The sequence below is a fragment of the Myotis brandtii genome, unplaced genomic scaffold (genome assembly GCF_000412655.1).
Source record: "Myotis brandtii unplaced genomic scaffold, ASM41265v1 scaffold285, whole genome shotgun sequence".
Classification (NCBI taxonomy): domain Eukaryota; kingdom Metazoa; phylum Chordata; class Mammalia; order Chiroptera; family Vespertilionidae; genus Myotis; species Myotis brandtii.
In genome coordinates this window covers 2947833-2975515 of record NW_005360891.1, presented here as the reverse complement: position 1 = coordinate 2975515, position 27683 = coordinate 2947833, and the positions used below count along the sequence as shown (strand labels likewise).

Below are 27683 nucleotides of genomic sequence, written 5' to 3'. Positions count from 1 at the left end.
TCCTAATCTCAAACTTTCACTATTGAGTATAATGTTAGCTTGTCATATATGAGCTTTACTATGTTGAAGAACATTACTTCTATACCTAATTTCTTACAAGTTTTTGTCATGAACAGGTGATTAATTTTTCAAATTCTTTTTCTGCATCTGTTGAGCTGATCATATTTCTTTCATTCTATTCATGTAATGTATCACATTTATAGATTAACATACTGAACCATCCTTGCATACAAGGATAAGTCCCACTTGATCGTGGTGAATGATCCTTTTAATTTAATGTTAAACTTGATTTGCTGGTATTTTATTGAGAATTTTGCATCTATATTCATCAGGTATATTGGTCTGTAGTTTTCTTGTATTGTCCTTTTCTGGCTTTGATATCAGGATAATGCTAGTCTTGGAAAGTTAGTTTGGGAGATTTCCCTCCTCTTTGATTTTTTGGAAGAGTTTGAGAAGAATTGGTATTAATTCTTCTTAAATGTTTGGTAGTATTTACCATGAAGTCATATGGTCCTGGGCTTTTCCTCTTTGGGAGATTTTCGATTATTGATTAAATTTCCTTACTAGTAATTGGTCAGTTCAGATTGTCTGTCTTCCTGATTCAGTCTTGGTAGGTTGCACATTTTTAATAATTTTTTCATGTCTTCTAGGTTGTCCAATTTGATCACATGCAATTAATTGTTCATAATAGCCTCTTATGATTCCTTTTTATTTCTGTGGTATCAGTAGTACTGTCTCCTTTTTCATTTATATTTTTGTTGATTGGGATCTTCTTTCTTTTCCTTGGGTAGTCTAGCTAAAGGTTTGTCAAACTTTTTATCGTTTCAAAGAACTAACTTAGTTTTGTTAATCTTTTCTATTGTTTTTCTGTTCTCTATTTCATTTATTTCTGCTAACTTTGAGCCCAGTTTGTTCTTTCTTTTCTAGTTCCTTGAAGCATAAAGTTAGATTGTTTATTTGCTATCTTTCTTGCTTCTTAATATAGGCATTTATCAGTATGGCCTTCCCTTTTAGAACTGCTTTTGCTGCCTCCCATGAGTTTTGGTATATTGTACTTCCACTTTTGTTTGTCGCAAGATACTTTTCTATTTCCCCTTCCAGCTTTTCTGGTCAGGCTTTCTGGTCAGGCAGGAGAGGAGTTATGCTCAAAAGTGGGTGTTGGGTGGCCCAACCACTGTGGGTCAGTGGTTGAGCATTGACTTATGAACCATGAGGTCACAGTTCAGTTCCCAGTCAGGGCACAGGCCGGGGTTGCTGGCTCATCCCCAGTGTGGGGTGTACAGGAGGCAGCTGATCAATGATTCTATCTTTCCCTCTCTCTGAAATAAATAAAAAAACATTTTTTAAAGTGGGTGTGGCTATGAATTAACTCCCAGCTTGGGTTGAGCATGAGAAGCAGCCACAAGCAACCTCCCAGGTGGTCCCAGTCAGGCTTTCTGCTTGGGAGGGGCCGAGCTGTACTCAGTGGTGGGTGGGGCTATTAATTAGCTCCTCTGCCTGGGTAGAATGCAAGGGTCAGCTCCTAGCATCGCACCAGATGTTTCCAATCTTCCAATAGGCTTTCTGGTCAGATGGGGCAGGAGCTGTAGTCAGAAGTGGGTGGAGCTATAAATTAGCTATAAATGAGCTCCCCTCCTCCAACTGAGTGCCAGAAATTGATTCCAAGCTGGGAGAGGCTCTTTGTTTGTGGTCTTGACTCAAGCTGATCTGTTTCTTAAGTCCCCTGGCTGCAAGGTGCTCTGGGGACAACCGGCTCTGCTGCTAAACTCTCTACTTGAGACTGGCCAGACTTCACAGCTTCCAGAAGTTCCTACCAGGCTTTCTGGTCAGGCAGGCTGAGAGCTACACTCAGCCACGGGCCGGACTATGACCATGCCGTTGGCTGTGCAGCTTCATTCAGCAGTGGGGCCAGGACTAGGACTCCGCTCCCGGCGTAGGCAGGAGCATACCAGGCTCCAGGCCCATCAAGGCTCTTTGAGGACCCAATTCAGGTGGACTTGCAGCCTCCGTGTTCCCTGCACCACCATCTTGGCTCCGTAGATAAAGCTGCCGGCTGGGACTACACCTTGGACACTACAGGTAGGAGCTCACTCTATTAATATCTCAGTGCTGGTTGTTGCAAACCCCCCTGCCCTTTCCCATCACAGTTAGATTCCAAGTGGTCGAGTCCCACAACCGCCCCAATTCCCCTGTACAGTGAGACCAGAGTGGGGGGTTCCCAAGAAGTGGCCCACAATGCTTAGGGAGCTGAATGTCCACCCTGGACTCTCTTTTCTCACTGGACGAAAGTAGGCTCAGGAGGCTTCTTGGGCGGTGCTGTGTCAGCCTGGGGCAGGAGCCCTGTGGTTGGGGTGTGGTGCTCCTCTCCTCCTCCCAAGGCAGTCTCTCTTGGTGTCTGTAGTGCAGGGACTTCAGCCTCACCTGTGTTCTAGGCTTTTCTCAGCGGTGTCTTATGTATGGACAATTGTTTTTCTTGTGAGGGGGAACAAAGTCAGGGGCAACCTATGTCACCATCCTGGTGACGTTGGTCTCCTGGGCTGGATGATTCTTTGTTGTGGGGGCTCCCACTGCTGGGAAGAGCAGGAGGACCCCACAGCAGAGAGCATTTAGCAGGCTCCCTGGTCTCTACCACTAGTTGCCGATAACATTCCCCACCCCGGCGTAACAAGCAAAAATGTCTCTTGAGGAATGAAATCACCCCCAGATGGGAAACATTGTGCTACAGGGAGACTGGAAAAAGGGACAATGGAGAAGGACATCTGTCCTCTGTGCCCTTTCCTGTTAGCCAGGGGTCCTCAAACTACGGCCCGCGGGCCACATGCAAATACAAATATTGTATTTGTTCCCGTTTTGTTTTTTTACTTCAAAATAAGATATGTGCAGTGTGCATAGGAATTTGTTCATAGTTTTTTTTAAACTATAGTCCGGCCCTCCAACGGTCTGAGGGACAGTGAACTGGCCCCCTGTTTAAAAAGTTTGAGGACCCCTGCTGTTAGCGTTGCTTCAGTGGTAGCAGTTGTTCTTGTCTCCAGCTTCTGCTGGCACCACCTGAGTCCACCCCCTCGAGGTCCCTCAGAGGTCTCTGTAGTGGCTGCCACACTGGGATCAGCTTCTCATGGCCTCTGCTCTGAGCTGCAAGGTAACCCCAGCTGTGCCCAATGTTCCCCAGATCTAGGGAGCAATGATGGTGTGGCTTCTTCCTGGAGATATTCCCTGTGGCTTAGCTCAGACTCCACCTGCTGTGCTTTCACCTGCCATCACTCCTGTAATGACAGAGGTGTGGATTTCCCTGTATTAAATCCCCTGTATTTGAAAGATCTAAGAGAGGTTCTGTTTTCTGAACTGGCCTCTGACTAATGAAGTGATCATGCCTATAACTTTGACATTGGCCAAGCAGTAGAACTGGCAGGAGCCTAGGCTATTTGTCTTCATTCAACATCCATTTATTGAACACTTATGAGTCGGCAGGCACTGTACTGGGCTTTGAGAATAAAAGGTGAGCAATATGCAGCCCTGCTGTCTGGGCAATAAAGAAAGGTGTATTAAGAGCCAACTGCAGGTGGCTTAAGTAGCTGCAAAATTGTTTTTTAATCCAGTGCCTTATTTGGCCACCCACAGATCAGTGTCAAGAGGTGTGTTGTATTATCTTTCTCTTTGCTGGTTTAATTGTTTTGGGCACATGTCCTATTTCTTTCGTTTGGCTTTGAAATTGAAAACAGACACACGCTGACACACTTTTCTCCTTCCCGAAAGTGCAAGCGATTAAACTATTTTACCGTTGCCAAACCATGCAAAAGTGAAAAGAGGTTAGGAAATTTGTGTTCCTCTGTTCAAACTCTTTGTTACAACTTTGGGCAATAGGCCAGGTTTATTTAGAGAATGAATGGAGAGTGCAAGAAAAAATAGAAGCTTGGTACCAGTCGTGAGACATGTTTACGATTTCACAAAATCCTTCCGAGATTGATTTGGGACTTCAGATGTTGAGTAGTGGGGAATTCAAAAACTTTTTTTTTAAGTCTTTGGGTTTCATAAAAAATGAGTATTTGAAGTAAAATTTCAAATTTTCTCCTTTGCCTGAATACGCCTGGTGAGACAAGGCAAGGACCTTATTTAGTCACTGTCTTAAATTCTGATCTTTAATTTGTTTAGAGATAATTACCAGATGGCCTGTTCCTTTTTAGTCTTCTCTGATTGAGTGGCCGTGCCAGTGCCTTAGGTAGAACACTTGCTAGCAAGTGCCAGCAGCCAAACTCAAGCTAATAAAAGCAAACAGGAGGATGCATTATAAGGATGTTGGGGGATCTCACCAACTACCTGGATTTCAGGAATATTGGAACCAGGGCCTTGAATTTCATTAGGACCGATATTTTCTCTCCTTCTTGCACATCTGCCATTTTTTCTCTCCTTATCGATCAGCTATCTAACAAAACTTCCAAGTGTTATAGGGTCCATCCTTAACCACCAGAGAGAAACTGATGTATGTTCTGTTCCTAAGTCCAAATTCATGAGGGATGAATCTCAACTTTAAATATATATATATATTTATTGATTTCAGAGACAATGGAGAGGGAGAGAAAGAAACATCAATGATGAGAGAGAATCCTTGATTGGCTGCTTCCTGCATGCCCCTTACTGGGGATTGAGCCCACAAACTGGGCATGTGCCCTTGACTGGAATCAAACCCAAGACCCTTCAGTCCACAGGCCCATGCTCTATCCAGTGAGCCAAACCAGCTAGGGCTGAATCTCAACTTTTAACACAGCTTGTGACCCAAATGGAGGTAGTCATTGAAGAATAATTACAGAGCTCAATTAATAGAGACAGTAATTCTGCCTAGGGCATAATAAAAAGCTATTGTAGTATTCTAGTCTAAGGCAGTGATTCTTAACTGGAGGCAATTTTGTCCCCTAAAAGGACACTTGGCAATATCTGGGGACAGTTTTGATTACCATACTTGGGGAGTGTTACTGGTGTCCAGGGGGTAGAGGTCAGGGCTACTGTTAAACATCCTATAATGCACAGGACACACCCCCCTCCCAAACAAAGAATTATCCGGGTTAAAATGTTAGTAGGGCTAAGGTTGGAAATGCTGGTCTGGGATCATTGCTGTGGGGACTGAAAGCTTTAGTAGAGATGCCTTGAATGTGGGCTAGATGTGGGAATACGAGAATAAGAAGCGTGCACAGTGACTCTGAGGTAGGTGTCTCCAGAGGTTGGGTGGTCAATAATGCCTTCAACTGATAACAAGAAAAGCAGGGTTCTGGGGGATGATAATGAAGCACTTTGATAGGTTCCTGTCCTATCGCTGTGATGTTCCTGCCAGCAAAGTGAAGGTGGATAGTCAGCCAAAGGGGAGGTTGGTTGTGATTTGCTTACACAAGGGTGGGCAAACGTAGGTGTACAGTTGTGAGTACATAAAGCTTATTCTTGTATTATTATTTATTATTGCATTTCTATACGAACAACTATAAACCTACTTTTGCCCAATCTAGTATATCATCTCTTGCTGTAGTGAACTAACTAAACAGAAACTCTGTTAGTTCTTTACCCTCTGTATCAGGATACTGCTAGTGAAGGAAGCCCACACAATATTGGTCATTACATGGCTGAATAAAATACTCTTAATTGTTCCCTTAAGAGAGGTGATATTCAATAACACTAATATATATTAAAATTAATAGTGTTTATGCTATTTTTACTCATCTGGTTATTATTCCTTGGTTCCAAAACACTTTAAATAAAGGTAGACCAAGCGGGAATTGACATTATTTTATTAACATGCTATCATATCCTTTATAATATTCATACATATTACTTCTTTTTGTTGGTTAGTGAAATATATTTAGATATTGACAAAGTCTCTTCTTGACAACCTTAGGCTCCTCCAAGCCCTCTAGGCTTTGACCTTGGCATCTGTCTTTGTCAGACCTGCATCACCCAGTTATAGCAATAATCTTGCTACATCAGTTTAGAGAGAACACACACACACACCCATCCCATTCTCCATATCTGATCACCCTTGGTATCTGATTAAATTCCTCATTCCCACCCTTGATGTCTTACCATCCCGTCTTGCCTTCAACAAGAATCCTGTTAGGTCTGTTTAATGAGAACACTCCCCCCACCTTATCCCTGATGTTTCTGTGTAATAATTTCCCACCCTCTGCCCCTGACTCTGCCCCTTGGCTCTAAATCCCCACTTGTGCAGGGTGTGTTTGGAACTGAGCCCTGTTCTGCACCGAGGTCTCATCTCTGTATTACAATAGTTCCTGAATACCATCTGTCCAGCACTGGTTTGCTTTAACAATATTATCCTAACGTCTGGGTTTAAGCACTCTTGGCAAATCCAAACAAGTACCTACCAGGTACCATTACTATGCTAAGTGGTTAGATTCTTAGGACTAACCAGAAAAACAGAGCCACTTGAACATTTAAAACAGATTTAATTCAATGCAGGGAATTGGTTACATTGGTGATAGAAGAGCTGAGAAGCCAAACAGGGCACACTGAGGCAAGGCAGAGATTGCTAAAGCAGGAACCTCATGACGAAAACCTGAGGGCCAGGGTCACAGGGCAGAAGCTGACACCGGGGCACAACTGACCAGCAGGAACTGGGGCCACAAAAGAGACAAACTGCCACCAGATACATCACTCAAGACAGAGAGGACAGAGGAACAAATGCCTTGGCTTCTCCCTCTCTCACACCTCCCAGCCCGACCAGAGGAACTCCTCTGGCTGACTCTAGGTAGGAGCTGGGGACCTGGGGGATGCAGTTGCTAAGAGTTCACCCATTTGTGACACAGAACAGGGAAAGGGGATGTTAACCTAAAATTAAAGGGCCAAAGTGAGCAGCAACAAGTATTTATTTGACAGTCAATGGAATAGCTATTCAGAAAGCACTAATTCAGGCAGGAACCCAAATAGTGTTCCGATGAGCAGGTGACGGTAAGGGGTTTTTATGAAAAGGGAAGAAAAATAATGACATGGATAGAAGAAAGGGAGTTTTATTGGTGCTAAGAAACTAAGGGAGAAATTGCTATAGGTGTGAATAAGGCAAGTTATTCTTTAGCTATGTGCATGGTGGTGCCAATGCTAAAGAATGACTTTAATCTTCAGTCCTGTAGTCAGGATGTCTGCTTTTTGGTTAGCTTTAAAAACAGTTGTTGGAAATACAGTGTTCATTTGGCCCAGTCCAAAGTTATTTTGCCCAGTTCAAACATTCCAGTGGTTCGAGGAGGAAGGCGTGCAAGGCGGTTCCTCTGGAATGGCTGTCCTAGCTCTATTTTAAAATGGCTTCACTTACATCAACTTTCTACAGGCCAACAGTGGATGTAGGCTGGAGACACCGCAGCCTGGCAGAGTGGTTCATTCAGGATTTATCTAATTTGTGCAATGCTCAGTAAGGTATTGCTACCTCCTTTTACAGCTTAGGAAACGTAAGCTCATTAAGTGACGTGTCCAAAGTCACAGGCCCAAAAGGGGCAGATCTGGAAGGATTACCAAGCTCTGTCCTGATCCGAGGGCCCTGCTGCTTTCTCAGCACAGGTTCGAGCATCATCGCTGGGCTTTCCAGGCTGTAAATCCTAGAGGGCAATTTCATGGAGGAAAACAAAATGCAGAGATTGTCCAAGTCACAGAGGGGCACGCTTGTAATACAAGACTACAGACCTAAGAACTCATACAGACCGGGACCTTTTTATTGAACAGAGCAAAGATCCTGGCCTAACATCTTGCATAAATCATTACTGTTCTGTTTACTGGGGTGGCCATAAACCTAATAACCTGAAGGATTTGCAAGCATTTTAATGAAAAATACACTGGCATTTTAGAGGAAAGTAACGGGGCCCCGAGGGACACAGTTTGGACACAGGGAGATTTATTCTGGTAGTCAACAATAAGCTCTGTTACCTGGGCGATGTAACACATTAGCACCGATGAGTTTATGTGATAAGCTGCTGCCAACAAACAGCAGAACCTGGGGACAAGTAGAAGGGCACAGAAGAAGTGGTTTGTACGGAGGATGACAGGAAGTACGGGGGAGGAGGGAAGATGGGCTGTTTTCTAGAGAGACGAAGGCAACCTCAAGAATAATGGAATTGCTCGGAAAGTTTCCTGAGTTTGTCATATTTCTTTGTTTAGAAGATTGCCTGTGTGTTCATTAAATGTGTGTTGTGTGATCCTCTGGTTGTCAGTCTGTATTAGAAAGCTACCTTGTGTGGGTTTATAAGGTTAGGTAATGCCATTGCCAGTCACATTACAGCAGATGGAGAGATCCAATGAGCAGCAGGATAGATTGCAGCTCATAAGGAGGAGAGAGGACCAGGAGGCCTGTGTGTCAATGGTGTTTAAGATCTATTTCATACTCTCGGGCCCCAGACAACCCCTGGTTCATGCAGCTGGTTGCCTTCCAACAAGTCCTTCTGTCACTTGCAACTAAAACCCTTGCTCAGTATAGTTTGCGATGTATAAGTTGTAAATAGCAATGATACTGGTGACTCAATTATGGGTGAAATTTCCTAAACTCCCCTTGTGAACCCATCACCTGTAGAAATCAAAGCTGCAGACCACTCCTCTACAGACCTTAGCTAATTCCACTCCAGGGATGGGGACCCAGCATCCTTGCATAGCACCTGGTAAAGGCAAATACCATGGACAAAGCATATAACATGGCGGCCTCTTCTGTGATTGCCTTCACAGATTTCACACAGGTGAGTTTAGGAGACTGTACTAAAGGTTTGCTGGAGGCTGTGTCCTGAGGCACAGCCATGTCACACAGATCATGGCCTCTTAACAGCTCCTCATTCTCTCTTGTCTCCTACCTCTTCCTCTCTCTCTTTACCTATTCTGAATAGCAATTAAAAAAAAAAGTTTAAATTTATTTTCCCCCTGTAGCTATTTACTAATCATCATGTTACCTCTACATCTTGATATTTCAACTCCACTCCAAAAGTCTTAAGATAATTTCCTAAGAAAGTTCTCTCTGATGCCAGCTATAATTTTATCAAATTACAGCAGGACCGCACATAATACTGCTTTGTACAATGTCATTTTACTATATCACTAGAGGCCCGGTGCACGAAATTCGTGCATGGGTAGGGTCCCTAGGCTTGGCAGGCGATCAGGGCTAATCTGCAGGGTGACCGGCAGGGCAATCGGGGGTCCCTGTTGGCACCTCTCTTGACTGGTTTGGGGCCTGTGGGCTGGGGCAGCTCCTGCGTTGAGTGTCTGCCCCCTGGTGGTCAGTGTGCCTCATAGCAACCAGTCATTCTGCAGGTCATTCCATCATTTGGTCGATTTGCATATTGGGCTTTTATTATATAGGATTATGGGGGGGGGGATCAATCCCCACCCAGGGACAATCTGTATGGAGCTGGTCTGTTCCTGCAGTGTCTACGTGGGTTTTCTCCAGGGATTCCAGTTTTCTCCTACATCCCAAAGATGTGCACATGGGGGGAACTGGTGTGTGAGTGCATACCACAGTAAAGGGTGTCCTGCCCAGGGTGGGTGACCGCCTGGTGCTCTGAGCTGCCAGAATATAGGCTCTGGCCACTGGGACCTTGACCTGAAATAAACAAACTAGAAAATAATTATCTTGTTTTTATTAGCCTTTCCTAAATATATGTATAGCTCACATGTATTTCAGTGTTTAATATTAGAAGTGTTTTGGGTCTTTATTTAGAAGTTTGGTGATGTTTTTCTGACCAGAAATATGCCATAGGACCTTGACTCTTGTTTATATCAATTAGCCTATGGTAAAGTGGGTGTCATTTTATGTCCTTTAGCTTAAAGTTGGTTTCCAAGAACCTGTTGATGACGTTAAGTGAGGACTTGCACATGTACATAACATATATTTTGCTTATTTTGTCTAGATACATAGATATTTGAGATAGTAAATTATATCTAATTTTATATTCTGCTTTTTCACCTTTCTTTAGACCGTAAGCATTTTCCCTTTTGAATAAACTCCTCAAAATCATATTTAATGACTTCATAGTATCTTATATGCATATATGATAACTTATAATTACTCTAACTTTGAATATTTAGATTGTTTTCAGTTTTCACTATTGCAAATGACAATTCAGTAAGCATCTTTATGAATAAATGTTTTTATTTTTGAATCATCTTCTGAAATTGTTTCCAAGAAGTGAAATTACAGAGTTAGAAGGTCTGAAAAATGTTGAGGCTCTTAACCAAATCACTAAATTGCTTTGTCAGGAAGAATGTAGAAAATTTATACTCTCTGGCAATGTATGAAAAGGAACTTGTTTGATTCACTTCACCCCTGTTACCTATGTAAATTTGGTTAACAAGGTTTTAAAGATTTTTCTAAGTGAAAAATGATTCATCATTATATACTTTTAGTTACTATGAAGGCTGGGAAATTTTATATGCTTGAGCTCTTTCTTGTTTTGTAAATGGTCTGTTCCTGTCCTTTGCCACTTATGTAATAGGAAGCAGTCTCCATACCACCTCTCCTTCCATTGGAGAAATATTCTTCTGATGTTCCTGTTTGAATTTGTTCTGGTGGCTTTTACCATAACTGAGTAGTAATATGCTCAAACAACTGTCTCTCATTTTATCAAATTTAGACAGTATGTGTTAGCTCCTGGGTCTGGAAAAAAAAAAAGGATTTGACTCACATTCTATAACTTAGTGTGGCTCCCACTAAAAACAGACCGAGATAAGGTTTATGTACAGGTTTATTGGGGAAGGCAATTTGGGAAAGGACATGAAGGAGTGAGGAAGTATAATACAGAGTGAAGAAAAGCCAATGAATGGGGCATTAATGAGCAAGTTGTCTCTGTAGGCAAAGTTGTCTTCCCTGAAATCAAACTCTCATTGTCATTGGTTGGGAGTTATTCCTGAGCCATCTTCCCAGCACTGCTGGCCTGTCCACCTTGTAGGTCAAGCCCGTCCTGGCAGAGAGAGAATGAGATGCCATCATGGCTGTGGTGGCCTCTGGGGTCAGCCAGGGGGTATGGGTAGGGCACCTACTGGATCTGTTAACATTGTTCTCCCAAAGTGTGATGTTCATGTTTCTATTATTTTTTAACTGTTCTCTAAAATAGCACACTCTACATACGCTTGACATTCTTGTGTTGGCTCCCTACTTTGTGAGAGAAGATCAGCATCCATGCTCTTTCTTGGCTTTTCCTGTCCCCTCTAATCTCACCCTCTTTCAGCTACACCTTAACAAAGTGGTTAATATTTACATTATTTCTGGCAACCATACTCAAGTCTTCTTTATTTTGTCTTTAGGTTGACTCTAAACATTGAGACCCACTGAACAACATTTAAATATTCATGGCACTATAGGCATCGTTCATTAAAAAACCAAGTAATTTGTTTGGTTTGCGTTTCCTCCTCTGTGAGTACAACGCTTGACCCAATGCCCTTTGAGGAGAAAACTGAGGTTAACATGCTTAACTTCGTGCCATCTATCACGTAGCCTCCCATTTGAATGACGACTTCTCAAATTTCTTATTTTGCTCAGGAATTCTATTTGCATTTTTCGTATTTAGCATACTTGGAGCTCGCTTCTCAGAGGCATCTCTTTTTTTCTTCCTAACTGGACTGGGAGCTAACTGCCCAAGAGCTAACTGCTCTTTAAGTCCACTACACAACTGTCCTCATGAATCCCTTCTTATCAATATTTGTCTGGTTCTACTGCTTTTAGTATATCATATGCTTCATTCTCTTGTTTTATCTCTCATTTTGTTGGGCTATGTCCTAAGAAAATGTTTAACTTTCTGAGAACTTACATGCAGGGAAGGAAAAAAACTATATATATATTGCTCTCACACAATTTTGATAATTTGTTGGGTACAAATTTCTAGATTGAAAATAACTTTATGACAAAGTTTTGTGTTGTAATATCTTATACTCTCCAATACAGTTAGAAAAAAAAATGATGTCAGTATGACTTTTAATTTCTTATAAGTGATTTGTGTGTTTTTTGTCTTTGAGGTTTTTAGGATCATCATTTAATCTTGGTTTTTTGTGAAAATTCTTACACAGTCTAGATGTGGGTCCTTCCACACTTATTTTCCTGGACATTTGCTAGCTGGGTCCTTTTAGCCTGAAAATTCTTTCTTCTTCAGTTCTGGGAGATTCTCTTCTATTACAGTTCAGTGACTCCCCATCACAAGTTATCCATTTTTGTCTAAAACAAATGGGCAGATTGCCACTGGGAATATTCTATAATACTCAGTATCTTGGTCTTTTTACTGACTAGGTCTCTCTCCAGCATAAACATTTTGGCTAAGAACTCCAGTGAGAAAATTTGGGGCATGTCAACTAGTATAATTCATTTCATTGTAAGTCAACAGAGAACCAGTCCTGATGTTACAAATCGGCCCCGATTTTAGAATTAGAAATACTTTTTTTGGAAGCTCCAAAGTCTTCACCAGAAGCCTTAGTTGTCTCCAGACAATTAAGTTCTGGTTTGTTGGTTTTCTCCCCCTGAAATGAGGCCTCATATGTTTTGCCTTGGAAAATGCCACCTGCTTCTGCTTCTACAGGTACAGTTGGCCCATATAGAGACATTTCATTAATCCTTCTGATTTCAGCCTCATTCACTTTCCCACCTGAGCAACTGAGCCCAGAGCCTCCACAGGGTTCTGTTTCAGTAAATTGGCTCCTCTCTCTTCAATAGCTTCCTGAGTGTATGGGCATTATTGTTTTCTCTACCTGCTTCATCAATCTACTACCAGTTCCTGTCTTCCAGAGGTTGTTTTGAAATGTGATTAAGCTTCTATTTTCCTTTTTATTTGAGGGTGGTCCTTAAATTTTTATTATCCATTTGTATGAGAATTTCAATATATGATTTTTAAATCATAATTATAGCAAATATCTCTACCAGTAATACATTTTCACTTTTTTGTTTGTTTTTAGATATTTCAAGCAGCTAAGAACTCCAGTGAGAAAATTTGGGGCATGTCAACTAGTATAATTCATTTCATTGTAAGTCAACAGAGAACCAGTCCTGATGTTACAAATCGGCCCCGATTTTAGAATTAGAAATACTTTTTTTGGAAGCTCCAAAGTCTTCACCAGAAGCCTTAGTTGTCTCCAGACAATTAAGTTCTGGTTTGTTGGTTTTCTCCCCCTGAAATGAGGCCTCATATGTTTTGCCTTGGAAAATGCCACCTGCTTCTGCTTCTACAGGTACAGTTGGCCCATATAGAGACATTTCATTAATCCTTCTGATTTCAGCCTCATTCACTTTCCCACCTGAGCAACTGAGCCCAGAGCCTCCACAGGGTTCTGTCTCAGTAAATTGGCTCCTCTATCTTCAATAGCTTCCTGAGTGTATGGGCGTTATTGTTTTCTCTACCTGCTTCATCAATCTACTACAAATTCCTGTCTTCCAGAGATTGTTTTGAAATGTGATTAATCTTCTATTTTCCTTTTTATTTGAGGGTGGTCCTTAAACTTTTATTATCCATTTGTATGAGAATTTCAATATATGATTTTTAAATCATAATTATAGCAAATATCTCTACCAGTAATACATTTTCACTTTTTTGTTTGTTTTTAGATATTTCAAGCAGGATTTTAGAAAGATATATATAATAAATAATAATGATTTAAAAAGCATCACCCTTTCATATCTATATAAGAATTCATATAACTCCAGAGAGCAGGCTTTGGACAGCTGTAATAGGTAGAATAATGCCCCAACCCCAAAGATATTCACATCCTAATCCCCATAATCTATGAATATGTTACATTATAAGGTGAAGAAACATGATGGTTGCAGATGGAAATAAGGTTATTAAGTCACTGACTTTAAGATAGGGAGATTACCCTGGATTATTTGGGTGAACCCAATGTCATTAAAAGGGCCCTAAAAGTGGAAGAGGGAGGCAGAAGTCAGTGTCAGAGTAATGCATCATGAAGGTAACTGGGCCACCTTTGCTGGCTTTGAAGATGGAAAAGGGCCCTGAGCCAAGGAATGCCGGGGCAGCCTCTAGACCAGTGATGGTGAACCTTTTGAGCTCGGCGTGTCAGCATTTTGAAAAACCCTAACTTAACTCTGGTGCCGTGTCACATATAGAAATTTGATCTTTGCTGCAACCATAGTAAAACAAAGACTTATATTTTTGATATTTATTTTATATATTTAAATGCCATTTAACAAAGAAAAATCAACCAAAAAAATGAGTTCACGTGTCACCTCTGACACGCATGTCATAGGTTTGCCATCACTGCTCTAGACGCTGGAGAAGTCAGGGAAACACATCTCCCCTACACCCTGGTTTTAGCCCAGTGATACTCACTTGGTACTTCTGACCTTCAGCACTGTTAAGTTTGTGTTGTATTAGGGAACTAATACAACAAATATACCAAGTTAAAGAATCTCTCTATGATTCCTACTGCAATTGAGATTCTACTAGTAGAGTCCAGAATGGGAAAACCAGCTTGGTAGTACTATCTAGAGAATGCTATCATTTAGCACATTACTTCTGTCTGGGTGAAAGCAGAATAATGATATCACTATATAACAGTTTATAAATGTGGCTTTAAAACACAATTCTTGAAGAAAGTTAGGGAGTACACTGGCCAAAAGCTTTTCATTAAACAACTTTAAATGCTTATGGCAATGTTGAATTCTCTTATTTATTAAACAGCAACATTTCTGACTCAACCCATGATATCTGGTGCTTGATGACCATAAAGAAATTGAATGTAGTTGCTAATTTCACATTAGTTTAAGAAGTTGACATTCTGGCCTTCAGACTTCTGTCAGACTTAGGATCAGTATTTGTTACCACCAAAGTGAGAACATTTGCTAAGGGACAGATGGCTTGCACCACAATTTTCTTTAACTCTCTACAATGAGTCAATTCTTATCAATCATCATTCTAGAGGCCTACTAGGAGTGTGTGGAAACCACTAGTTATATCCCTACCAGAGAAGTTTGCTCATCTCAAAAACCTGTCACTACACCTGGCTCCACAGTGGGCAGGCTTGGCAAACAGGTCAACAGTCTCTCCTGCTCTGTTAGTGCCACATGGACACTGGGTAGATCAGGGAGCTTAGCTGCATGCTCTCTTTGTGAAACAAGGTCTTTTAGCCCAGGACTCAACACAGGTTGAAATGATACCTTTCGAACTCAAACACATCAAGGGAGGTTAAAAAAAAAGGTGGGGGGGGGAAACTTGGGAGAAAATAGAGTAAAAAAGCTATGAAGGATGCATAGCCAGATGGCAGGTTGTTCAGAAGCAATTGGATAGCAGTTTTTCTTCTCATTGTACCAAACTATATAACTCCCTTAGGCCTAATTAGGAATTGTCATACAGCTGGGGTAGGTCACTCATCAGGTCACTGGGGAAACCATTACAAAGCGTGCATTTGGAAGGAATTAAAAATCAGTGCAAAGAGAAATCACAGTGGAATTTTTCTAGACCCACACCACCAAGTATGGGGTAACATCATGAATTTCTAAAATCGTAAGTCAAGCTTTCCTATTGATTTGAGTATTTTTAATCATTCACTTTCCAAAAGCCTCTGTCTTTGAAGATGCTGAACACTAACAACTGCAAGAAAAGTGAACCAGGCAGCAAAAGAAGAGCAATGATTTGAGAAATACAATTGGGCCCAAAAGTCCATCTGCATAAAATTCTAGACTTGGGACATACATGATTTAGGACATCACCACCATCACAGTCATCAAAAAGGATGTGGACAAGTCACTACCTGTGTGTGCAAAGCAGATTTTAAAAGTCGCTAAAAGCTCACTAGAGTCTGTACTGCCTCGGTTCTCATCCAGGCTCTGCCACTTATTGGCTATTTCACTAATGTATCACTCAGGCAGGCTACTTATCTTCTCTGTGTCCCAGTTTTCTCTTCTGAAAAATAATAAAAGGGTTGTTAGGAGAAAAAAAGTTATGTAAAGTGTTAGAACAGTGGCTGGTATGTGGTAGGTGTTATAAATGTATTAGTTGTAATTTTTATTACCTTTAAGAAATAGAATTTTAGATGCCTGTGGCTCCTATGCACTTTAAGGCAACGATTTCAACCTATCATTTAGAAAAATGGGTAACTTTCTGATGGCATAAATTTAAGATAATATTAGTAGTCTATCTTCTATTACAAGATTCCCAAAAGGTATTGTTTGGTTTTGTTTTTCAAAGTAGAATTCTCTCTGTCCTCAACTTATAGAAAATTTTCAAAGAAATTTCAAAAGACGACTTTTCAACACAGGATGTTCCAAACTAAAGACGGTATATTTCTTCTACAACTTGCTCCTAATCCGGATTATATGATAAAAGGGAGACTTGTACTATTTCTTCTTCCCTTGTCCTTGTCCTCCAACAATGCCTATCTGTCCCCTCTTCTTGGCTGCCACCGTCATTACTCCAGCTCAGTTTCTCATGTGTTTTGTTCCTGTTTTGTTTGTTAGTTTTTGTTTTTTGCAAGGATGATTATAATGGCTCTCTTGCTGGTCTCATGTCTCCAATTTCTCCATTGTCTACATACTTTTACAGATGAAATTTTTTAAGCACCACTTTAATCTCACTATTCCCCAGCCCCAAACTTTCTATAGTTCCCTATTTTTTCAAATTAAACTCAAAGATCTTTAATCTAATATTTAAGGATTTACCAATCTGGCCTCAGCTTTATATTCCAATCTTATTTCTACCTTGTCCGCTCTCATAAACTCAAAACTCTATCACAGTGATTCTCAACCATGGACGATTTTGTTCCCCAGTATCATTTAGCATCGTCTGAAGACATCTGGTTATCTCAATTGGGCAAGCATGCTAGTATTGGGTTGGTAGAAGTCAGGGATGCTGCTAAAGATCCTACAATACATGTTCACTTGCTTTTGGAAGAGAGGGTATCACCACTTTATCTAATCAATTTCCCCCAATAAAACTTTATGAACAGCTTGATTTTTAACAATTTCCCTACTAAAAAAAAAATTAATTTCTTTAAAAATAAGGTAGTTCAATAAGATGAAGGTGAAAATACCAATAGTTTAAAAAATCCATACATATTTAGCATGAGAGATGACTTTTGAGACTTTCTTAGCCCTTTCATGTTGTTTTGTTTCTATAATGGCTTCATTAAGATACTAGAGGCCCGGTGCACAAAATTTGTGCACTGTGGGAGAGGGGTCCCTCAGCCCGGCCTGCACCCTCTCCCAGTCCAGGAGCCCTCGGGGGATGTCCGACTGATAGCTTAGCGCTACAGCAGAGGTGGGAGAGGCTTCCACCACCACCGCTGCGCTCGCCAGCCGTGAGCTCAACTTCTGGCTGAGAGGCGCTCCCCCTGTGGAAGTGCACTGACCACCTGGGGGCAGCTCCTGTGTTGAGTGTCTGCCCCTGGTGGTCGGTGTGCATCATAGCGACCGGTCGTTCCGCTGTTTGATTTGCATATTAGCCTTTTATTATATAGGATACTACTCCATCCTCTTACTTAAAGTATATAAGTCAATGATTTTTGGTGTAATCAGAATTGTGCAGCCATCACCAAAATCAATTTTAGAACATTTTTATCATCACTCACCCCAATACTGTATACCCATTAGCAGTCACCATATTTCCCCCAGCCCTTGGCAAACAATTTGCTTTCCTTCTCTACTGATCTACCTATTCACATAAATGAAATCATACAACACATAGCCTATTTTTAGGCTTTTTTCTACTTAGCATAATGTTTTCAAGGTTCATACACATTGTAGCAAGTTTCGGTACTTCATTCCTTTTTTTTTAATCCTCACCTGAAGATAAGTTTTCATTGATTTTTAGAGAGGGAGAGAGAAATATCAGTTGGAGAAATGTTGATTGATTGCCTCTTGTACACCCCCTGACCAGAGGATTGAACCCACAACCTAGGTATGTGCCCTGACTAGGAATCGAACCTACAACCTTTTGGTCCATAGGACAGTGCTCTAACCAACTAAGCCACCCAGCCAGGGGCAGTACCTTTTTCCTTTTTATTACTAATATTCCATTGTATGGATCTATCACATTATTTACCCATTTATCCATGTGGGTTGTTTATACTTTCGGCTTTTATGAAAAATGCTACTATGAACTTAATGTACAAGTTTTTATTCCTCAGGCATATGTGAAGGCATGGGATTGCTAGATCATATCGTAACTCTAGTGTTTAACCGTTTGAGGAAGTGCCACAGTTTTCTACAGAAATTTTCCACATTGTTTGAAGTTCTTGATTTTCCAGGTGTTTTTCTCTGATTCCAATTGGGTTCTTGAAGCACCAGTAATGAACCTCCCATCAGAACCAATTATACCAGCATTATAGAAGAATACACTTCATACTTTTATGATCCGGTACCTCCACTAAGATATCCCCATCCTTCTCTTTTTTTCCTCTAGTGATGTGTATATTTGCAGACAGGAAAAAAACACTGAATACATATTTGCTACTTAGTAAAGAACCTGAGAATATACTTTCTTTGCAAAGGCCTTCTTTTCATGATTTCAGTGGCTGAATTCATGTTGCCTGCTGAATTACATTTTCCCTGGGAAAAATCAGATGGCAGATGAGGGGGCAGTATTTGCTTTAATATTAATACACTCAATCTTTCTCAAAATTCACCTGGTACCATTATTCCAAGAGTAAGAGATGCATGTTGGATATTTGGCAAACATTAGAGGTGAGTCTCAAAATGCTTTAAAAAACTCAGTTACAGAAGAATAAATTTAAATGGCTTAAAATATAATTGTTTATAGTAGAAGATTTGAAGTGTGGGCATATGAAAAAGGTCAGAGTGAGAAAATAGTTTTAGGATTTAAAAAAATCCCATAAATATTTTATCCCCCCCTCCCTGACACCAAAGAAGTTACTTTATAAATTTTTTTTCATAGGTATATTTTAAGATAATATACTTATATTTTCATAGATGTACATATATTTTTGAGAGGAGCAAAACTATTTTGAAGTGTATAAAAATTTCCCCCTTTAAGAAGCATCTGTAATTTATTTATTAAATCCCTATTTACTGCTACTATCGATAAAACATATTTAATTAACTTTATCCTTAAACTCATATAATAAAAACCCAAAATAAAGTCTCAATGTGAAGGGTATAGTGTCACACCAAAGTAACCTTCACCATGGAATTGGGCCTCTTTTGACCCATTGGCTTAGGCAAAAAGAACTTAATGACTCTTACCCGGAAGTCAAGAACAGATCTAGATTGAAGCACTTCCAGGTAGGACTAGATGATGTAATCAAGGTCATGTTCTCTCTCACAGCCTCTTAGCTCCATCCCTGTTGGTTCCATATTTTGAGAGGTCCTCACCTTACTGTAAGTCTTTGTCTCAGAAATGACAGCAAATGCTCATTGTGAATCACTGGTTCTAAATGGGTCAAGAGCCCATCTATGAACCAGTCTCCCTGACCAGGGAAATGCAAAGTACTGATGGGCTTAACTTGACATGATAGTGCCAAGGATGGAGCCAGCAACATAGAAATATATGGTCTTGAAAGAAATCATGGTATAGCTGCTAAAAAAAGAGAGGAATAGATGCGTATTTCCAAAATATAGAAAATGTATCCTAAAATGCTATTTCAAAACAAGAAAAATGTGTTTGCACCAATAGAAGAAATGGATAAAATCCAAAAAAAAAAATTTTAAGATCATTATCAAGGAGTCATTAACATAAAATGAACTACATTTAAAGTGTACTATTTAATAAAGCTTGACTTATGATTACACTCCTGAAACTATCACCACAATTAAGATAATGAACATATCCTTTACCCCAAAATGCTTCCTTTGACCCCCCCACTTTCATGCAACCACTGATGTTACTATCAGTATAAAGTTGTTGGTATTTTCTAGAATTTCATATGAATTGAATCATACAGTATGTGCTTTGGTCTTTCACTCAGCATATTTTGTCATTCATCCATGTTGGTGGTATCAATACTTTATTACTTTTTACTGTCAGGAAACAGTCCATTGCATGGATATATCACAATATATTTGTCCATTCACCAACTGCTGATTCTTGCTCTCAGGCGAGGCTATTACAAATAATGCTGCTATATATGAACATGTACTTTCATTTCTCTTGGGTAAGAGACTGGAAAAGTGGAATGGCTGGCACATATGGTAGATGTCTGTTTAACATTTCAGAAACTATCAAACTGCTTTCCAAAGTGGTTCAATGTTACATTCCCATGAGCAATGTGTGAGCATTCCAATTGCCCCATATCCTTCTCAACACCTGGCATGAACCATCTTAAACTTGAGGCATTTCAGTAGCTATGTGGTAGTATCTCATTGTGCTTTCATTTTGCAACTTCCTAATGACTAATGATGTTGAGCAACTTTTCATGTCCTTACTTACCATTCATATATCTTATCTGAGATGATGTTTCTTTAATAATTTGGCCCATTAAAAAAGTATTCATTTGATTATTTTCTTACTAAGTTTTGAGGATTCTTTATATATTGTGGTTATTAATCCCTTATCAGATACGCACTTGCAAATTTCTTCCAGTCTGTGGCTTGTCTTTCATTCTCCTAAACTGTCTTTCCAAGAACATAATTTCTTACTTTTGATGAAGTTCAGTTTTTCAATTTTCTCATTCATGGATCTCACTTTTGGTCTCATGCAGGAAACCTTTGTCTGGCCCAGGGTTACAAAGATTTGCTTTTGTTATCTTTTAGAAGTTTCACAGTTTCAGGCTTTACATTTAGACCTATGACCCATTTCGAGTTAATTTGGGGAGAAGACTTTGTTTCCTATGGTTGCTCTAACAAATTACCAAAAATTTAGTGACTTAAAACACACTTAAGGTCTCTCAGCAAACTTTAAGAATATTAGATCTGCTTAGACGTCTGTTATATTTCCCCTTTTACCTCAGCTATTCAGTTCATTTAATTATTTACAAGCATCAACATTTTAACTATTTTCCTGTACATTCTATAGGTACAGAATGTAGAAATGATGTCAATGAACAAAGAGTACATGATAAATATTTTTATTTTTAAACAATGAATTGTACATTTTTTCATATAAAAGATTCTAGCCTCTGCTTTTAAAAAATAATTACACTGCTAATGGTATCTACTTTTTTTACAGAAGCCAATTTTCTCTAAATTTTCAGCTTTCATAGAATCATAATCTCTTGAATATATTTCCAATATCCTTTAAAAAATAAAAATTCATACAAGATCATTTTCTTTAACACATGAAAACTTAACAGGTTACAGCATGACTGTTCAGCCTTCCAGCTACCACTGACACCTACTCCCCAGCACAGAGGAGCCAACATGTTGGAGTAACTAGTTCTCTGTTTTCACCTTTATTAAAAAGAGGTTTCTGGTAGTCAGAACAAATAATCTTTCATTTGTTGCTTGAAAGCCTACTATAGGATCATTGGTTTCCAGGCTTGCTACTTGCTGCTTAGCAACCTGCCCTACTTGCCTGCCTTCCTTTCTGTTGTAAAGTACAGTGGACATGGGAGTGGGCTGACGATAGATGAACACTCGACGCAGGCACTCACAAAGGGCTGCATAGGAGTAATTTGGAGCACAGGCAAAAAATTTTTTGTCTCTCTTTGATGCTTGGACATAGCCTGCCAACAAATGAGACAAACAAAAGAAAAACTATATATTAAACAGAAGGAGAAAAGCTGTGATTCATTATTAATTAAAATGCCTAAATTAAAGATATACCATAAATACTCAACAATGAACTATTAATGATTAGCCACAATCAATCGCTCCCACCTGGTGCAAAAATACAGCTTTAATACCTAAGGGACAAAATAGACAGGGTTTCAACTTTTCAAGAAAGGAACTACATAGCACCATATGACTTCCATGAATAATTAAAACACTAAACAGCTAAAATTTTAAATGCTAAAAACATACCAAAATATCTTTAAATGCCAATTAGATAACTGAGTTCATCAATCACAAATGGGTCATGACACAGTCTTTTTCTTTTTTCTTAACAACAAATAAATAGGCTACCATTGTAAAGGTATTTCAGGAGTGTGTTCATAACACAGGCCTCATTCCTGAAGGTACTAATATGCACAATATGTTCTCTCTATTTCTGTGCTAGTATTTTTACATACCAACACTACAACAGAATTTTGTTGTAATTCAGCTCCCAGAAGTAGATCCTTGAGACCACTTCAAACTTGAAAGAACATTCAAGTATCTAATTTATAAAACTTCATTAGGACTTCCCTTAATTAAACTTTGAAAAAAACAACAACAGTATTAATCTTTTTAACAATTAACTTTACAGATTTAAAAAGCTTATATATAAATTAGGATTTTCAGCTGTAACATGAGATAAAAAATGTAACACTAAAGTGAATTAAGTTCAACAAACAATGAATGAGCAAAGGAACCACTGAGCACAGGCAGATGAACACTGTTTTTTTCTTATTATCTACATCCTGTGATAAGGAAAAACAGGATGTAGGTTCCTATTTGAGTAGCTCAGAATTAGTTCTCCGGGCTAACCCTGACAAAATTAATAATGTATATAATATCTCTAATGTTGATTTACCTTAAACTCAAGCATAACATATTCTATACTAGGGAAACTGGGGATTACAAATGGAGAATCTGAGCTTATGAAAATCATGGTAAGCGTTTCCTCTGACTAAAAAAGATGATAGAAAATGAAAAAATAGGAATTATAGTGGAAAGGCTAGAAATATGCAGCTAAATTACTTAAACTTTATTTCAGGTCATAAAAATCCATTTGAAGTCTGAATTAACCAGTTTAACAGCTATATTATTACCTTGAAGGATAACTAACAAATCTCCCCAATAGGAGATTTTGACATATAGCAATCAAAATGCATAATTTTATTTCCTGTTGCCAGTTTAAAATAACCTTTCAATAAAGCAATTATTGTGGTTAATTCATGTAAAAAATGTCTCCCACACAATACTAATGATTTTGATATAAAATCAATTCTTGCATAAGTCTACAATTATGTACTAGTAGTTAAAAATTTTTTCCAGCCCTAGTTTTAAAAAAACTGGTATTTTCCCCTTTATCTTATAGAATACATTTTATTTCTGTTTACCACCATTTTCCCTAAATGTTTTCATTTAGAATGGCTCTCTTTGCACTTTCGTCCCATGAAAGATGTCTCCTAATGTGCATTCTATGTTTTTGAAGATTACTCTGAGGAAATGTGAATACAAGATCCATATAAGCCTCGTTTATTTAAAAGAGGCATGCAGCCCGCCAGCCACGAGTTTGACATGCTTGAGTAGGGTATTGTCAAACTCCTTGTTCATATTCTAATACCGTATAACTTAATTGGAATAAACAAATGATTGATTGCAATATTTCAAGTGTTTAGTTAACCACTTTGATTTCTATTCTGCATTGATCTTCTGTACAAGCATAAAACAGCTTAGTCCTACTGTTCCAAAAGCACTGACATTCATCAACTAGAGTACAAGCAACCAAATTATAGCAGAAATCAATCCCAATGTAATTAGGACAGCTCAAATTTTTTAAAGGAAAAAGAGCTTGCTGTGTACCTAAAGCATTGAAAGTGGCGATGTGCTCCCACATCTCGTCTTGTTTGCTGGAGTGTGGCTGCCAGAGCAGGGCATCCACGTCATGGCGCAAACAGAAGCAGGGCATTTCCTTAGGATCCACTATGACAGAGAAGAGGTACTGGTTGCTTCCAAGATTCACCTAAAATAAAAAGCGACAAAAATAATATTTTACTCAACAAATTATTAAAAATAATGATGACAAAAACACTTTATGTCAGCAACTATTCTAAACTTTTATATACTTGACCTGGTAAACTCTTCATAAAGCCCTGGGAGAATGTGGTATTGCTACCTACATTTTAAAGCTGAGGAAAGTGCTGTAACCTGGCACTTAAGTAACTCGCCCAAGAACAGCCGGTAATAAGTCCTGGAGCTGAGATTTGAACCAGCGTCTATGTTTTTTGTTTGTTTGTTTTTTGTTTTAATGTTTTTACTTATTTTAGGGAGAGAAAGGAAAAGGGATAGAAACATTGATGAGAGAAAAACACTGATGCCCCATACTGATGATCAAGTCCACAACCTGGGCAAGTGCCCTGACCAGGAATCGAACCAGTGACCTCTTGGTTTGTGGGTTGATGATCAACTACTGATCCATACCAGCCAGGCCAGAGTCTTAACCACTACACTAAAGTACCTCTTAACTCTTAATAACTAGTTTAAAACATGATATAAAATACCAATTTATAAGCAGAATACTTTCTTAAACCACAGTATACAAATACAAAGTTTAGAAATGCTAACTTGTAATAATTTCCAAGAACAATGATAGCTACTAGGATTCACGAGCACATCCTATATATCAGACATGTTATAAATATTAATCTCAAGAATCCACGAGGCTGTTATTATCTTCATTTAATAGATGAAAGAACATACTCGGAGAGCTTGAGTAACTTGTTCTAGGCTACATAGAATAATCATAATGCTGAGATTCAAATTCAGATCTTTCTGTTCACAAATTATTTACTTTGGTGTACTGTCCTAATATATAAAAAGCCAGGGCCGTCAGGACCGAAACGACTGAACAGCAGGCTGCGTGGGGTGAAAAGGCCGGCAGGGGTGTGAGTGAGGGACGACCAAACAACTGAACAAGCAGGCTGTGTGGGGCGGGCGGGGGGGGGGGGCATTTAGGGGCAATCAGGCCAGCAGGCAGAGGTGGTTAGGGGTGATCAGGCTGGCAAGGGGAGCAGTTAGGGGTGGTCAAGCAGGCAGGCAGGCGAGCAGTTAGGAGCCAGTGGTCCCGGATTGTGAGAGGGATGTCCGACTGCCAGTTTAAGCCCAATCCCCTGATGGATTCCTACTTATTCTCCAAGATTCAGTTCAACCATGAAACCATGAGCTGCTTAAACCCTGAGAACCCCCAACATTATGGATATTATTCCTGACAAATTACTTATCCTACTATGTTAGATTATTAATATACACGTATAACACCTGTGGTAGGCTAAATAATGTCCCCCCAACATGCCCACATTTTAATCCCCTGGAACCTGTGAATATGTTACTTTACATGGCAAAGGGGACTTTGTAGATATGATGAAGTTAATGATCTTGAACTGGAAAGATAATCATGGATTATATGGGAGGGCCCAATGTACTAATAAGGATTCCTATGAGAGGGAAATGGGGGTGGGGGGGGGTGGGGGGAGTCACAGACACAGAAGGCAATATGACAGCAGAAGCAGAAGAGTAACAGACAGATTGGAAGATGCTACACTGCTGGCTTTGAAATTGGAAGCTTAGGCCACCAGCTAAGGAATGCAAGCAACCTCTAGAAGTTGGGAAGGACAAGAAAATGGATTCTCCCCTTTGAGCCTCCAGAAGGAATGCAGCCCCAAAGACCAATTTTAGGGACTTCTGACCTCCAGAACTTGAGAATAAATTGGCATTTTTGTTACAACATAACTTGTTACAGCAGCAATAAGAAACAAATACACCACCTATTTCACAAGACTATCTTAAGAACCAGAATTTTGTCTTCTTGTCTCCATATTCTAGATAAATATTTTTTGAATATTTTATGTAGAAAGTCATTTAAAAATATTTCCAGCAAAGCTAATCTAACCTTAGAGTTAGGAATATTTTATCCTATCTTACAGTTAGAATAATTGGCTAAGGATTTTTGTAAAGCAAAAAATCTTACATTACTAGAGAAATACACACTGGAAGGTGATTAGGGTCAGTAGCTTCCACACTCAACTAAGTACATAGTTCTCTGTGCCTTTTAGCTCTCGCCTCAGAAAATCTTACTTTTTCAATAAGTTTTCCAATGCTTAAACAAAAATGTCCAAACTGACTTAAATGGCATTTTTGAAAGCTCAAAAGTGACCACAACTTACCTTTCCAATATTGGCTCCTGTTACTCTCCTCGAAACTTAACACTTAGCAAAACTGGATCACAATCTACAAAACTGCACCCCTAACTTTCCCACTTCTTTACCTGCTGTGCCTTTTCTGCTTGCTCCACATCCTCCACCCATTATATACTTTATGCCATACTCTAATGGCATTTTCTCCTCTAAGCAGTTTTCTCCAATGTTAATAAAAAGAAATGATGTATCCTAATAGTTCATTTATACCTCTCTTATAGAATCTATCTCCCGTTCGCCTTACAGGTCTTTGAGAGTGAGGACCATGACTTTGGGTACAATACTTAGCCCAAGCATGTCAAACTCGCAGCAGTTTGACATGCTTGACTTAGCCTCATTTTATTCTCCAGTAAATACAATGATAATAATAGTACTTATTTCACAGTTACTTTGCTGAATAAACAATATATTTCAAGCACTTGAACAGTGCCTAGCACTTAGATAGACCTTAATAAATGCAAATGTTCATTATTACCATTCTAGACTCCTCTGTCCATTCTGCCTTGAATATTACTGGCATTCCAAATCAAACAAATAAGATGAGCACTAGTGGGAAAAACATACCAATTTGTTGTGATCTTCATGTAGCTCATAAAGCACTTAGAAAATGTGAGAATAGCTATAAAAAGCAATAACATACCCTTACTCTATCCTAATCCCAGTATATTTAATTTACACACAAATTTCTAAACTCTTACATTACTTCAAAAACAAGAAACAGTCCTAGCTGGTCTGGCTCAGTGGATAGAGCGTCGGTCTGTGGACTGGAGGGTCCTGGGTTCAATTCCGGTTGGGGCACATGCCTGGGTTGCGGGCTCGATCCCCAGTAGGGGGTGTGCAGGAGGCAGCCGATCAATGATTCTCATCATTGATGTTTTGATCTCTCCCTCTCCCTTCCTCTCAGAAATCAATAAAAATTAAAAACAAAAACAAAAAAACAAGAAATATGAATTTCATTATTTTGCTTGTTATTTTATTGTCAAATTCTACTTTTTCAGTAGTTTCAACTGTATGCCCATCACTTTCAATTTTATACTTTTCCTATAATGCATATCTTTCAGTAAATAGTTTGTGGATCTGCCCCTCAAAAAGTGAACAAGTTATTCTTCAAACAAGATTTGGATGCTTTTAATATATTCAAAGACAAGTTTCTGGAAGTTTACAAAACAAATTATAATAAACTAGTCTGATGGTAATAAATTACTGTGAGACAAAACATTCCCTTTAAATGAGCTAGATGATTTGCAATTCTTTTTCCTTTCTTTATGTAGTAAGAGACTGTGTGGCATTTATTTTACCAAGTTCTAGCCTTCCTATTCTTCATTTTAAAACCAAGTATTCCACAGCTAATTAAAAAACACCATGCCACTGCAAGATGTTTGCTACTGCTTAGATTGGTCAGCAGCCACGATAGAAAAATAAACTCATAATTCCATTCAAAGGTTGCAAGCTAAAAGCAGATAAAAGAATTGTGTGTAAATACTGCTTTTAAGATAACACCTAAAAAGTGGTTTCATTTTTCTCATGGTAGCAATGGAGTCTCTTGGTAATTATTTACTACTTTTTCTTGAACTAGCTAGGATTTTCAGCATGATGCTGAGGGGTAATAGGAAAACACCCTTGCCTATTACCAATCTTAGGGGAAGCATTTGGTCTTTTACCAGGAAGTATGAAGTTAATAACTCCAGGTTTTTTGAGGAGGCAGTTAACTTTCAATTCCTGGTTTGCTGAGCACTTTTATCATAAATGAATGCTAAATTTTGTCAAATTATCTAGTA

The 27683-nt window shown here is 39.2% G+C and overlaps 1 protein-coding gene across 1 annotated transcript in view; it reads right to left on the bottom strand.

Annotated features, from left to right (window-relative positions):
* Window positions 1–20957: 20957 nt before the first annotated feature.
* Window positions 20958–27683, bottom strand: part of NUDCD1 (NudC domain containing 1) — a 61735-nt gene continuing 55009 nt past the window's right edge. Inside the window, exons 9-10 of the mRNA XM_005869058.2 lie at window positions 23516–23675; window positions 20958–21570 (exon numbers count right to left, since the gene is read on the bottom strand). Of these exons, the coding sequence (XP_005869120.1) occupies window positions 21278–21570; window positions 23516–23675 (453 nt within the window). The 3' untranslated portion in view covers window positions 20958–21277. The remainder of the gene's footprint in view (window positions 21571–23515; window positions 23676–27683) is intronic.